We start from the raw sequence: 15,184 nt of genomic DNA, 5'->3' as shown, positions 1-15,184 counted from the left end.
AAATAATGTGATTATTTCAGTATTAAATTTTATATATAACATTTATACATATAAAATTTTTATAAAGTTTTTAATATTGTGAAAAAAAATAAAAATTTTTATATTTTATTCATTTTGTAATAACATATATTTGAAAAACGTATTTTGATATATGATATACGATTCGATAAAAAATAAAATACAGATAAAATTTGTATATCGCGTAATCTGAATATCTATATCTATATTGTTCGTTACGTTTTTCTTTCCTTTCTGTTTTTTATCCCCCAAATTCGAAAACTTTAAAAATATTTACATTTATGTGTTTTAAACATTGCGATACTTGCAAAAGCGCACAATTCTCTCGCACGACGAAAGAATATAAACTGTGTATACGTTTTATATATTTTCATCTATGAATACACAATGACATTAACCAATTGATATTCAGGTGCGAACATATATCTTGGCCAAAATGATAAATGATAATCTTCTGATATCGTACATGATACGATATATGTTAATTCATCATTTCGAGATACGCCTCGCCCGAGCTTCCTTGCCCTAGATAAGGTGGTCGATTGAAATGATTGAACCCTGTTCCGTTATAGACGACAATTCAATTATTCCCCAAGTCGGACGAGCATTGAATTATTCGTCCGGGCGCGAAACGCACCTCACCGGACGGTTTCTCGCGCGTTTCTTCACTAGACGTCTTTGTAACGCGACGGAGGCGTGAATGGCGCGATGGGCCAGGAGGCCCAATTACGAGTTTATTCAGTCCTCGCCACGGGGCATCGCTCGTAGGCATCTACCTGGCGCCTGTCCCTTTATCTCTAACGTAAGAGCGAGAAAGAAGAGCTGCACGTATACACGTCCCGGGCCAAGGGAGACGTTGAAACGTGGAACGTGTACAGGGTGGATATGGAGAGAGAGAGAGAGAGAACGTGGTGAGGACGTCTCTGCGGGATTCCCGCCACTTATGGGAATGTGATACGAGCTTTTCGTCGGATGCTCTCTTGCGTTTTCGCATTGTTACGCAACCGTCCTTCTCGCGTCACCCTCGTGCACCCCGACAAAGGGAATCAATGTCAATGCGCCGCGCCACGCCGCATACAACGTCAACGGGGAGAATCCGAAGAGGGAACGCCGAAATAATGATCGCGAGCGTGTAATAAGCGCGCGAATGCGTGTGAATGCGCAAACCGAATCGGATGTGTAGTATATGTTACATTGTAATCATTAAGAATCGATTTTTTATGTTTCGACCAATTTTTTTTTTTTATTTCGATGATAAGATTCTTATTTTATTATGTCGCGATACGGAAAAGATATTTGTTAACTTGACTAAACCTTTGAACTAAATATTATTTTACGAAAGTACTGACCGTTTTTTTGACAACTAACGGAATTTAGTACACTTGAGAAGGACCAAAACTCACGCATGATCGAAACATCGTGTTATAAGGATTAATTACATAAAGCATTGCAGGTGTGGTCGAATCTTAAAAAAAAACCTTTCTTAAATATTATTTTGCTAATTGAACCTATAAAAATATAACACATTAAATTTAACAAAACGTATATTTGACTTAAATACTACTATATGTTGATTTAACAATAGAGTAGAAAGGCAGAATTTAGTAGAAAGGTTCAGTCAAGTTAACACGTTTGTCTTCAGTGCACCCGCAGAGAATGTTCTCAGAATTTATCCTGAAACTCAATATACTCATATTCAAAGAATTTTGTAGGAATTTCTCTGGTTATAACATATGTTTACCACAATAAAAAATATTAATATGTACAGATATAGTAGAATTAATTGACCATATTTTATATATTCTGATTGTGGTAGATATTAATCAGAGAAATTCTTATAAAATTCTTTCAATATTATGTTGTTTCACGATTATCATGATTTTCAGGGTAAATTGTAAGAGAAAATTCTCTTTGTGCAGATGTTCGAAATTGCTATATTACATTTCTCCCTAATGTCAAAACATTATTTTATTCTCGTATAATTTTTTAATTAAGACTATTTAATTAATCTGTCGTAATTAATATTGCATCCTCGTCATAAGATATAGATATTTAATAAGTAAGATATATATATATATATATAATACTTAAATATAATTTCTTATAAAAACTTAATCACGTCACATGCATATTATTTTAAGCTTTATCTCTCCTAAAAGATCACTTTTGCCCTGTTAACATCATGCAATCAAATTTGTGTTAAAGAAATCGATCATTCTTACATATATTAACATAAATACTTTTTAATATCGATTTATCTCAGTTTCCCTTCTCATTCATTTTTCATAAAGATGTTCACAAGATCGTTCTCGTTCAATCAGACACGAAAAGTAAACTGACGATAAGTGCAAATGATTACAGATCGGCACGAACTTGTCCCATCAGCAAGATCGAGCGGTCGATCCGGTGGCCCTTTAGGACGAGAGTCCCGAGAGAGAGAGTCCTTTATACATCACATTATGGCATCAACGACCTCATCGTGGACCACAAACCGTGTCTCGGGGATGAATGGCGACGCGCCACGGGAGCCAGAGGGTACGTACAATCTAAATAAAATGTATCAATTCCGTCACTTGTGATGCCGAGCTTCCTTTTTCCTTCGAGAATCGATTGTTCGGAGGAAGGAAGTCTCGCGCAACGGACATCCTTTCATTATTATATCACGAACCAACGTGTTATATATATATATATATATATATATATATATATATGTATGTATTTTTTTATGCATCTAAACTTCGTATATAAATATAAAACAGAACAACAATATTGTGAAATATATTATAGATAAGAAATATATTATATATATATATGTATGTATGTATTTTTTTATGCATCTAAACTCCGTATATAAATATAAAACAGAACAACAATATTGTGAAATATATTATAGAAATTGCACAACGAGGGAGAATGTTGTTAAACTAATCGTCTAAGGTGCAAAAGTAATGTATACGTAATTTTCTAGACAATTATAATGATATCGTTTTAAAATCTCGAGTATAGATTTATTAATAGTATTAATAAGGAAGAATATGAAATTATATAGAGACGGTCTATATATGAAGTTTCATACTGCATCCGTCGGCGTTGCACTGCCGTCGGTGCATCGAAATTAATGCAATGTTCTACATTACTATATGGTTTATCCAAGCTAGATCTTCCTTAGTTATTTATTTTTTACTGTTGATTGGATCCTTTAATGCAATAACGAATTAATGCCGATCTTTGTATGCAAAATTATAAGAGACGTTAAAATTGGCAGAAATGGAAATAATTTATTCTTCTCCCACTTCTTTCCTTAAGTTTTCGAATTTGATAACAAGGTAGGAAAAAAGTAAAAGGGTTTTCTGATACAACGGACACGTAGAACAGTTGTACACCATCAAAGACCCACGTCAAAAGTTCAAGACATTCCTACGAGAAATGTCCTGTAAAACAAATATTTTTCTATCTCTGAAAAATTATAGAACATATGCCTCATTTTAAGACTGTTTTTCTATAGAAAGTGACATTTGAAAGACCTTGCCGCTTAAATCTGAATAAATAAGACGTTCTGTTATTTCCTCCGTTTGCAAGAAAGTCATGAAGTTCAAAGTTGCGACTTGCGATTTACATATATAAGTATAATTTTAATAAAAAGGTGCAAGTTTTTTTTTTTAAACCTTGAAAGAGATTTTTGTTCTCTACAATCGCAGAAAATCTTATTTAAATGTTTTATTAATTTCTGCGATATATACATATATATATGTATATGTATATATTTTTATTTTCATAATTTTTTTTTTGCAATTAATCTTTCTCTTAAAATTTACCCTGAAAATCATGGTAATCGTGAGATAATATAGTATTAGAAAAATTTTATAAGTTTCTCTGATTAATATTTTTATCGCAATAGAAAAAATTAATATATCTACCACAATAAGATATAAAATATGTTGGATTAATTTTAATATGTACATATTAATATTTTTTATAATTATGAGAAATATTTAATCAGCGATACCCTCATAAACCGTTCTTCCAATACCATATTGTCTCCCAATTTTCAAAGATAAATTCCGAAAGAAAATTCAAGGAATAATAAAAGTTAGATCATTTCTGCTTTTACTTTCCAGCGACTCATCGCACACGCGCTAGATAACATTTTTATTTTGACTTGGAGTTCGAGAAAAAATAACATGAAAAATTCAAATATATTTTATGAAAAAATGTTATGCATAACAAATTGTTTTTACAATTTATTTCAATTTTTCTAGAACAATTTTGAGAAAAAAGAAGATTATATGAAGAATACATCGACATGCGTTTTTACCCTATTTTTTCTCGCGTACAAGAAAGATATCGCAAAGAGTCGCGTGCGAAGTCTCGCTGTTGCTTTCTTACGCAGTTAAATCGGACGAGGTCGGCGATTTCGCTACGTGGCGAGGAGATCGCGGTTGTTATTCTAGCCCGAATATACGACGAGGAGCGTACGGTGCCTTAAGTAACGCAAAAAACGCAAGCGCTCGCGAGCGCTCTGAAACTTTATCCAACTTCTGTTGTAAGTAGCTTCTAAGCGACGGTACCTTTCTTCCGTGGGGGCGTTCATAAACCCCCGCGAGTGCTATAAATCGATTTTTCCCCCGGGGAAGATAAGCCGTTGCCTTCCTTCCCTTTCTCTTCCCATTCTCAACCCTCTCCGTTTTATCTCTCTTCCGCGAAACGCGAATAAGTCAGCGGCTGATAAACGAGATCTTTAACGCGCTTCTTCCCCATTTATTATTTTCTTACACGCTTTTCCTCGCAATTCCCTCGCATGATGAATAATAATGACAGCTCGTTCAATGCTTTCTTGGCAGCGTAATAACGTCGCTATCTCGCGAGCGATTATTTTATCGCGCCGGCGTTATTAATATCACAACCGGCACGTTTCGCAATTTTGCACATGATAAATCCGACGCACCAGACTCTCTTTTTTGCGATATTCTATGTGTGTTACAATTTTACAATCTTGTAATTTCCTTCTAAAAATCCATCAGATCATAAAACATATGATGTATACCGTTTCTCGCTCCCATCTACTTCGTTTATTATTTAATTCTGCCAAGCTTGTCAGCTGTAATAAACTGCAGATATCAAACTGCATAATAATAACAATGATACCGTTCTTTTATTCTATAATTCGATAACCGATGAAAAAAAAAGTCTTTCAAATACGTCGTAATTTGGAGATTTTTCCGCGGACATACATATACATATAACATTTGCCGCGAACACATCGACATAAAAATCGCGTCGTCCTGGCTTGCGCGTCATTAAGAGAGAACAGACATCCAGAGAAGTTCGGAATTTAACGAGCTCCTCGGAAGGATCCGCAGTCTGGATGCAATTCGCTCGCGTGTCTCCTCTCTCTCTCTCTCTCTCTCTCTTTCTCTCTCTCTCACTCACTCGCTCTATATCCGTCTCTCTCTACCCACGCACTACGGCATGCTCGCGCCGTATGCTAACGAGGCTCATTTGGCGGCGCGCGCGCGCCGCCAATGGCGGGACGGTATGGTGGCGGTATGGTGCCCAGCATCCAATAGAAGCGCCCGTCACGCGGATGTCAGAGTGGCCACGCCTTTCGGCGAGCCGCGCCGCAAAGCGCATGACGCGCTCGGTTCATCTCGCCGACACGCCGCATCGCCAGTCCCTTCTGGTGCGCGCGTGAGGTGAGTGTCTCTCTCTCGCGTGGCCGCGAGAGAGACAGAACTGCCCATTGATCCACCGCCTCGAGAGGAGCTGACACACACTCTCTCTCTCTCTCTCTCTCTCTTTCGTCTCCCAGAGTGATCTAGAAATCGCGATCGGCTTTGCTGGACGAGATCATCACTCTTGGTGCGCGAGTCCGAGTCGGTCGAACTCGGCAAACTCGAGGAGTCGACGCGCGAAACCACCCCTTTTTTGCGACCAAGCGGGCTGTGTCTTTCTTTTGTGAGGTTTCTTCAGGAGGTACGTCTTTCTATTGTGAACCGCAGCGGGTGGAATTTTCTGACACACCCTAAGCGAAGGCGTGGTTTCGACAGACTTTCTCGTAGATCAGGGGAAGATTCGAGATTCTTGGTCGAGTTGAGAGTTCGTCGGTGCGATCTATCGAGATATGAGACCTCGAGACGAAGAATCATCCGTATTAAGGAAGGTGGGAGAGAAAGAATGCCGTTTGCACGCTGTAAAAATGTGGTTCTACACATAAGTCGCCGTGATAAATCGTCGAGTGAGCATTCGAGATAGTGGGGTGGCAAATATCCCGAAGGTGGATGACGAAGGTTTGATGACATTTTCGAGAGAAGAGGCGTCGATTGGGATTCGAGGAGTGCGAGGGAGACGTCGTTAAGGCGCCTCTAATAATAGCGACGCGCTCGCGAGTGTACCAAGCGATCTATAAATAGTGGTCTCTGGCCCCGTGGAAATACGAGCCCGTGGATTTCACGGTGCAACCTGTGTGTGCCGACAGCGAAAACGAAAGAAAGCGCGCAGAAAATCGTCGAGACGGAAGAAACAACGCGATAGACGAGCTTGGATCGTTTTGCGGACTGGAGGAATTCTCGAGGGAAACGTGTGACTAATTAACGAAATTGTGCGCGAAATTGGAAAAATATTTTTGGATGAATGATCCAGGAATGAGTCGATGATCGCTTGGGATTTAATTATTTGTGGAACTACTGCAAGTTGTAACGTGTCAAGCAATAAGAAGAGGAGTTTGCGTACGAGAAATGTTCGAAAGCAATCAACAAAGTAAGAGTAGTTTCGCTTCTTCCTGATTTTTAAGTGTAATCTGTGTTGGATCGAAGATCGGTGAAAGATATAGAGATTCTCGCCAAGATAAGACTTGTGAATCCAGCGCGAATCTGCCGACCGTCGGCTGGAAGGAGTTAATCGCTAGACTAATATCAGGAAGAAATCGTTCTCCTTAATGACGCTGAGAAGATTTTTTTCTATTTTTCCTCTTGACGTTCTCGTCTCAATTGACACGTGATTTAAAAATATTTTCACGCGATTCTCGTGATAGCAATCGGATCGATTGATCGAAGAACCATCAAAGTGCAACGTTACAAATCGATGCCTCGGAAGGACATTCGATTATCAAACGAAAGCTTCAGTGTTTCTTCCTTTTCGCTCCGAATTACACGGTACAGTGCACAGGATTAGCTTCGACAAACGACATAACAATTGTTTATTAAATAATTTTATCGGAGCACTATTGATATACATTCGAATCTTATGAAGCTACTTTCATTATTCCCCTACGTGGACTTGATTTCATCACGCGTGCTCTTCAGCCTCCACCGTTGACACATTGAGGATTATCCGACCTATCAATACTATATTTATATTTCAAAAGAATCGCGACTCGGATCGGAAAGATGTCCTCGTCCGGACGTCTCAGATGAATCCGCAGTGATTCCGCGAAGGGTGGTCATCCTCGGAGGATGAGCGGCGAGTGAGGGTGACGTCAGAGGAGACTGACAGGTCATCCCGAAGTGACAGAAGAACGCGAAAGAGGTCGGACGATCGCGCGTTGTCAGCAGCACGGTGGAGAGCGGCGGTGCCACGGTGCGGAGGGTCGTCGTGGTGGACCCCGGCGATGACGCAGCCATGATGGCCTACGGTGGCACCGCTGGTAACGGGGGCGCGATGGGCCCGTCGGCCGGTGGTGCCGGCGGCGGCACGGACGTTCTCGGGACAGCCGCCGGCGATTACAGCCCCCAGAGCACGCCAACCCCCTTGACCGGACACTCGACCACGAGCGGCACCGTGGAGAACGCCTATACCCCCGGCACGACCGGGGCGGCCAGCTACAGCCCCCAGGACAGCCCGGCGAGCTCCGCCGGTGGCAGCGGAAACGGCCAGCTGCCGAGTTTCGGCTTCACCCAGGAGCAAGTCGCGTGCGTCTGCGAGGTAAGTTGGGCCACCTGGGTCTGTGTATTCGCGTGAGAGCCCCCTCCGGTAAGGATCCCAGCAAACACCGATATATGATTGTTACATTGCTGTAATAAAACGGAATGTAACAGGTAATATAACGTGTACGTTACATGTAACATCCATGTTAGTTGTAATTTCCTACTCATAGATGTAACATTTTAATATAACATATATTACATTGTAGTTATATTGTAATTATATACCAAATAGAACATTGATGTATTGATAAGTCAGTGCTATCTTGGGATATAATGACAATATAACTACAATGTAATATATGTAATATTAAAAATGTTACATCTATGAGTGTGGGAAATTACAACTGACATATACGTTACATGTAACATGTTTAAGTATATAACATTTATATACTGTGTTTGCTGGGTATATATTAGAACTAACCCAACAAACACCGATATATAATTGTTACATTGCTATAATAAAACGGAATGTAACAGGTAATATAACGTGTACGTTACATGTAACATCCATGTTAGTTGTAATTTCCCACTCATAGATGTAACATTTTAATATAACATATATTACATTGTAGTTATATTGTAATTATATACCAAATAGAACATTGATGTATTGATAAGTCAGTGCTATCTTGGGATATAATGACAATATAACTACAATGTAATATATGTAATATTAAAAATGTTACATCTATGAGTGGGAAATTACAACTAACATATACGTATTTATATACTGTGTTTGCTGGGATCGTGCGAAACCGCGCTTTCAAGCGCAGAAAGAATTGCGCGAAAGAGCGAGCAATTTCATTTAAACTCGAAACTTGTCGCTTCGCCGACTTATTTGGAGGGGCTCTGGAGGCTTGACACGCGCCCGTTGCCATCAGCCGTTCGCTACTACATGTCACGTTTGGAAAATACATTTGCGGTCCATTGACAGAAGATTGAAATTCAATTCCAGGTGTAAACATTTCTCGTAATAGCGTTATGTGCTAACATATACAATCTCGTGAATGTTAATTTAAAACGTAACATGACAAGTTACATTAAATATTTGAAATGCGCTAAATATATTTTATTCACGCTGTAAAAAGGATGGCGCATAATTTATTGTATTTATGTGAACAGAAATAAAAGAGCTATGTCACTTGAAAATATATACATGTTCGCGACGCATAGTTAATGAGCGGTTGATGGCAAATTTGATTAGCAGTCGCTGCGCTTTTTTCGGCGAAATAACACCGCTCAATTTTGTAAATTTTTGATTATTCACGAAACATAAATATCGCAGAAACTTCATTTCGCGTTGCAAGTTTTTTTTAAAATATTGCACATTCAATCGTGCATCTCTTTTTGAGTATCGTCATTTCGTTTTATTATCTTTCTAAATATCTATTATTATTGTGTATACAGAGAAAATTGTCTCTTAGAATTTACTCTGAAAATTATGGTAATCGTGGGACAATATTAGAAGAATTTTATGTTTCCCTAAATATTTTTCATAATAAAAAATATTAGTATGTACATGATAAAATTAATCGAATATATCTTATTGTAGTAGATATTAATATTTTTGCTGTGGTAAAATTCTTCCAATACTGTCCCACGATTATCACGATTTTCAGGGTAAATTCTAACAATAAGAGAAAATTCTCTCTGTGTATATATTTAATATTCGAAGAGGAATGTTATCGTGTAGATGTTTAATAAAATATTTATTAAATAAAATTATAGTATTATATAACATACATACATTTATGTACGGATGCCAGTGTCATCGCGCGTTAACTGTTAAAAAATGTGGAAACGACCAAGATTTTATGTCGCCGCGATGATGAAATTGTCGCCGCGACAATGCGGTCGTTATTTCGCCGACAATGTGCAGCGGTATGCGCCAAGATTTGCCTGCATGTCGCACGCTTAATGGAATCTGCACGATTTTACTGTAACCGTAAATTGTTTTGCGCGCGACGTTTACGTCCCTCATATCGAACGTCCCACGTGTTAATTCATCCTATTCGAAGGAGAGAAAGAAAGAGAGAGAGAATGATTTTCGCAAAAGTACCTTCCGCATACGTTTGGCAAAAATCTCATTAATTCTTCGCCGCACATTTATCAAGCTTTCTTAAAGTGCAGCCCCGAATTATTCATATGCTAAGATCGTCGCTATTAATAAAATTGGAAACTTGAGTAAAAATATTTTACGCGAATTTAACAAATTCTTATAAGCATCATTTGTGTTAGTTAATTAAAAAATACAATCGAGATATGTTTAACTCATTATTTTATTTTATCTTATTAATTGAATATATAGATACATAGAAATAATTATATAAAAATGTAACATGTTTTTGGCGAAAGAGATTTATCTTGTGATGTATTTTTTAATTTCCAAATGAAAAATGTTTTAAAATATACCTCGAACTTCGAAATATCCCTTCTGGATTTTCGAGTTATTTTATTTTGGACTATTTATATTTAAATTGGGGCTATTTAATTTTGGACTTTTTATGCCGCGAAAGTATTATTAGAAATTACTCTTTGAATTGAGCACGAGAAGGTGAAAGTGCTTGATTCATGAACGATTGCGACGATTTTCACACGTCAATCAACGAATGTGAGAATTAAGAAGATAATCGATTGCACGTGAAGAAAGATGGATTTGCCAAACGCGGAAGTAATCGATCGCGGACTGCACAAACGCGTTTTTGCACGTGCATATCCCTCTGTATGTGTGTGCGTGTGTATACTAGCGCTGTAATTATGCGGCTAGACTTTAACTCCTTGCCCACGTCGCACAGAAGGATTATAATATAATATGTTGGAAATTTTGCGAGAGTGAATTTTTACAGAATGCGAATATCTGCCTCGGTTAGCATGATAAGACGCGACCCGCGAAATTGGGTCGCTTTCGCCTATCGATCTGTACAAAAATATAGTGATTGTTGCCATACTTTCTGTGACACGTGGGCGCTAGTTGTCTTGTATCATTCGAGGTATTATCCATCGATAGATCCGTTTTCGAGGCATAAAGGAAATCGTTTCACCGGATGTCAATCGATTCCATTGATTATTCGATCTAGAATCCCAACGAGATCACGTATATTTGAGAGAAAGAGGAGAATTTGATAGATAGAACTGAATAATTTTCTTTTGATTCTGGTTAGATTATTCTAGATTCTAGAACATCGATTTTGTTAAATCCCAGTTTTAGTACAATAGTTAAATATATTCAATTTTATATTCTAATTTTTTTTCTTTAAATATAAACCTAATAACTGATCTTTTATTATAAGTGGCTACATCCATCGAATATCCATATCAATTATTAAATTACATATTATACATATTAAACACATAAGAATTACATCTAAGATTCAACGAGAAAAGATTAAAGATGATACTTTTCGGTATAGTCACTTGATAAATCTGATCACTTTTATTAGAAATTTTAAATGAAGAGAATGAAAAAAATTCTGATTTTTGAATATAATATCTTTGTTTCGTGCGTTTACTTTTCAATGCGTATCGCACGCTCGTATATCATATCAATGCATTTCTGCAGAGTTATTCAGTTCTAGAATAGAAGAGAGTGTAATGAAACTGCACGATTTCTGATCGCGGTAGCTGCATTATTAGTAAATTCAATCTCGAGATCTGTGTCATACATTTCTCTTTGCTCAGTAACGTGACACTCGTTTCTCATTATGCCACGCGGCTAAGATTAATCGGCCGTACCGCGAAAATTCGGCGACATCCGGCGACGACGGCGAGCAGACAAAGATGACAGGTGTTACAGAGCTCATATCGCCAATTAAGCGGTGATTAAAGATCCATCCGTGTACGATCGGCGATGTCTTCATTCCGCGTCGGTACTTTCACAGCAATTCATTTTACCAGCTAGAAAGGAACTTACATCAATTCTGACAGTCGGTTAATCGTAAAGTAATTTTGCGCGTTCTGCATTGTTTGCGAAACGAATTTATTAGGGAATAATGCAACGAAAGACATAATTTAAATTAAATTTCTTCAAAAAAAAAAATATATATAAATTTAATTACGTAATATTAATGCAATATAATAACGAATGAAATAAAATAAATACACGACTGCATAGAATTTTCTTGAAGTATAGTTTATATTGCAATCAGTAACGCGTATCGATTTTGTACGATAGTACCGCGCTTTTAGAAATCAGTTATGTGTAAATTAAAGATACATAAGACGATATCTAGACACGGCGCATAATATCTAATATAAACGTCACTGACACGACATATGCAGATATCGGCAAAGATAGATCAGCAAAAATAGATAACTCATTTCTCAAGCAGAATTCACGATAGCTTATTTATGTCATCGTAAAGGATAACACAATTTATGTTGATGAAACGAAGTATATGACGAAATAAAATCGATATAGATTACATTTATTAGTGATTGTTTCGAGAAATTGTACGAATAATAAACGTCAAATCATATCAAGTGCAGCGTTACTTATATTAGTAATCAAGTTGTACTAAATTGCATTATTTTTTCATTAAAAATGCAACAGGTTTATAGATTTTTATTCTATTCAATTCATTGCTAAAATCTTTGTAATTTCGTAGCTTTGAATTATAATCTTATTTTAGTATATTTGCAGAAGAAATCTATAAACTAAATATAAAAATGTTCACTCGTAATTATTGATTCCAATATTATCTCGATATTACCGACTGTCTGAAAATTTTCACGTAGATATTTCAAGTAATTTATGAAAATACATAGTTTGTTTGAATCGCTCTGAGACACGAGAATCACTTTTGCGTGCTCGCAGAAATTTGATTAATTAAAATTTGTGATAATAGGAGATAGACATCCTGATTTTTATCCATTCCTTTTTTGAACTTAGTATTTGACATTTTAAGCCTGATTTAATATTGAATCTCATTTGATTAAAATCCTAAGTAGATATTTATATTTTATCTTTTTAAATTTATAATTAGTATTGAAAATACTTATCACACATATAAAAAACTTGTATAATTTTATTAAATTTAAATAAAAATTAAATTTGCCGTTTTTATAAAAAAAGAAATACATTTGACTTGAGAAAACAATACTATATATATTATTTCTTAAGAAAAATGCGGACAAAATTCAAAATAAATAATTTAATATAATTTCTTCTTTATTAATGTGATCTTTGATACTTAAGTGAATTGAAAAAAAAAATTACCACCAGATCTTTATAGCTTCTGTGATAAAAGTTGAAAAAGGATTCGAAATATAAACCAAAGTTTTATCTAAGACCGCAAAAAATTCTATTGAAAAAAAAAATTCACCGTTTTATAATAATTTCCGAAATTTTCCAAAAAGCAGTCTCGCGCGCACAGTCAGTCATTTGCTGTATTTTCGTTCTCATCCCGTCCTCAATTCCCTCAGTCACGCGAAAATATCCCGACTGATTAACCTGTTGGATAATTGCTGTCCGCGAAAGTCGTCTTTCTTGAAACGAAACGCTCAGCTCTCAGAGAGAGAGAGATAGAGATGAATGCGAGACATATACAAGATACACTAGAATAAGAGGAGACCCGGGATGAGTTTTGCCGACTAACAGTGTGCCCCCCCTGTCTATCGTCTTCAAGGCGATGGTGTCGCATGTCCAGGTTCTCCAGCAGGCGGGTTCCGTGGAGAGGCTCAGCAGATTCCTCTGGTCCCTGCCGGCGTGCACCAGGTTGCATCGGCACGAGAGCGTCCTCAAGGCCAAAGCGATCGTCGCCTTTCATCGGGGCCAGTTTAAGGAGCTCTATAGGATTCTGGAGAGTCACACCTTCAGCCCGAGCAATCATGCGAAGCTGCAGGCCCTCTGGCTCAAGGCCCACTACATCGAGGCTGAGAGGCTGCGTGGCAGGCCCCTCGGCGCAGTTGGTTAGTAAGAATCTTTTCACGATCTTTATTTATTTTTCATAATGCTCGTACGAAGAGTTGGATTAGTCCAAATTATTCAAATTTCCGAACGCAATATTCAGACTTATTGTTAGTGACGCACGATAATGCAAATCGCCTTTAATATTTATTTAATTGTTAATTAATAATATAGTAATTTTTTCATAATATATATTATTAATATTATATAATAATAATTTATTCGATCGATTAAATCATCTTTTATTTTTGGCAATAATTGTTAGACTTTTGTGATGGAAAAATGTTTTCGTAAATTTTGAGAAGAAAACTTGCATCTTCTGTGATCGATCTTGGGTATAATCAAAAGTTAGTCTGATAATATAATAAGAGACGTAAATTAAACACAGTTTTCTAAAAATAGATTAATTATGTAATATCAGATGGATTAAATAATTCTTGAAAACTCGAGCAATGTTACCTCGATTGATTAAATGAGAGAAAATTCAAAATAATATATTATTTCAAAATATATTTTATCTATACGGTTAAACTATAAAGTTTTTAAATAAAGTTTCTACAGAACACGAATTTATATATTGTATTTATAATATATAATTTTAGGAATAGCGAAACCACTAAATATATTATCTTTCTCTTGTATTATCGCACGAAATCATATAAGAGATAGAATATATATATATATATATAAAATAGGGAAAGAGAGAGAGTAATATATACGCGAATGATAATGTACTCTACTGAAACATTAACATAATTACGGAACTTCCTGCGTGATAATGGAATTTCTCCATAATTTTATGCAGTCCGCGGTTCAATAATTCATTTCACATGATAGTTGTTGAACGTCATCTCTACTATTTGAAATATATATATATATATATATATGTATTTAATAGATAATAGATAACGAAATATATATATATATATATATATATATATATTTGAATGAATATATATATATATATATATATATATATATCCAATTTCCGACATGGAATATTATTTCGCAGATTAAACTTAAACAATATCGGCGAGCGGCGTTTAAATCTCGCGTTGCGTGCTCGCCACGTTTATTTTCGCGCTAATGTTTATTGCACGCGGCGATTAATAACGCGCGCGCGGTGAACGCCGTACACACGATTTCAACATTAACGGACGGCCGAACGGAGTAAGTTATTACCGAGTGCAATTCGAGCTAATGAGCGGTATAGACTTGGCCCTATTTTACCTCGCTCGATCTTATTTGCGAGCGGAGGCGCGTGAAGGCGACGACGCCAACCCGTTGCGCGCTCTCGGCCCAGAAACCAAATCCGTCTCTCCCGAGGAAAAAAGAG

The 15,184-nt window shown here is 36.7% G+C and overlaps 1 protein-coding gene and 1 long non-coding RNA gene across 3 annotated transcripts in view; both read left to right on the top strand.

The window, feature by feature from the left end:
• Nucleotides 1-2,704, top strand: part of LOC114944353 (uncharacterized) — a 51,762-nt gene extending 49,058 nt beyond the window's left edge. The window contains exon 5 of the long non-coding RNA XR_014924460.1: nucleotides 2,380-2,704. This is a non-coding gene — a long non-coding RNA (uncharacterized LOC114944353). The remainder of the gene's footprint in view (nucleotides 1-2,379) is intronic.
• Nucleotides 2,705-5,611: 2,907 nt separating this feature from the next.
• The window catches only part of so (SIX homeobox 1 protein sine oculis), a 39,820-nt gene continuing 30,247 nt past the window's right edge, over nucleotides 5,612-15,184 (top strand). The window contains exons 1-2 of one of the 2 annotated variants that reach the window (XM_029312452.2): nucleotides 5,612-7,938; nucleotides 13,589-13,850. In XM_029312452.2, the coding sequence (XP_029168285.1) occupies nucleotides 7,636-7,938; nucleotides 13,589-13,850 (565 nt within the window). In that variant the 5' untranslated portion in view covers nucleotides 5,612-7,635. Of the gene's footprint in view, nucleotides 7,939-13,567; nucleotides 13,851-15,184 lie in introns of both variants that reach the window. The other variant, XM_029312451.2, reaches the window with a different exon arrangement.

The sequence above is a fragment of the Nylanderia fulva genome, unplaced genomic scaffold (genome assembly GCF_048542155.1).
Source record: "Nylanderia fulva isolate GAGA-0341 unplaced genomic scaffold, ASM4854215v1 Scaffold18, whole genome shotgun sequence".
Lineage (NCBI taxonomy): Eukaryota > Metazoa > Arthropoda > Insecta > Hymenoptera > Formicidae > Nylanderia > Nylanderia fulva.
Note: the sequence above shows the minus strand (reverse complement) of the source record. Positions and strands in the feature narration are given on the sequence as shown.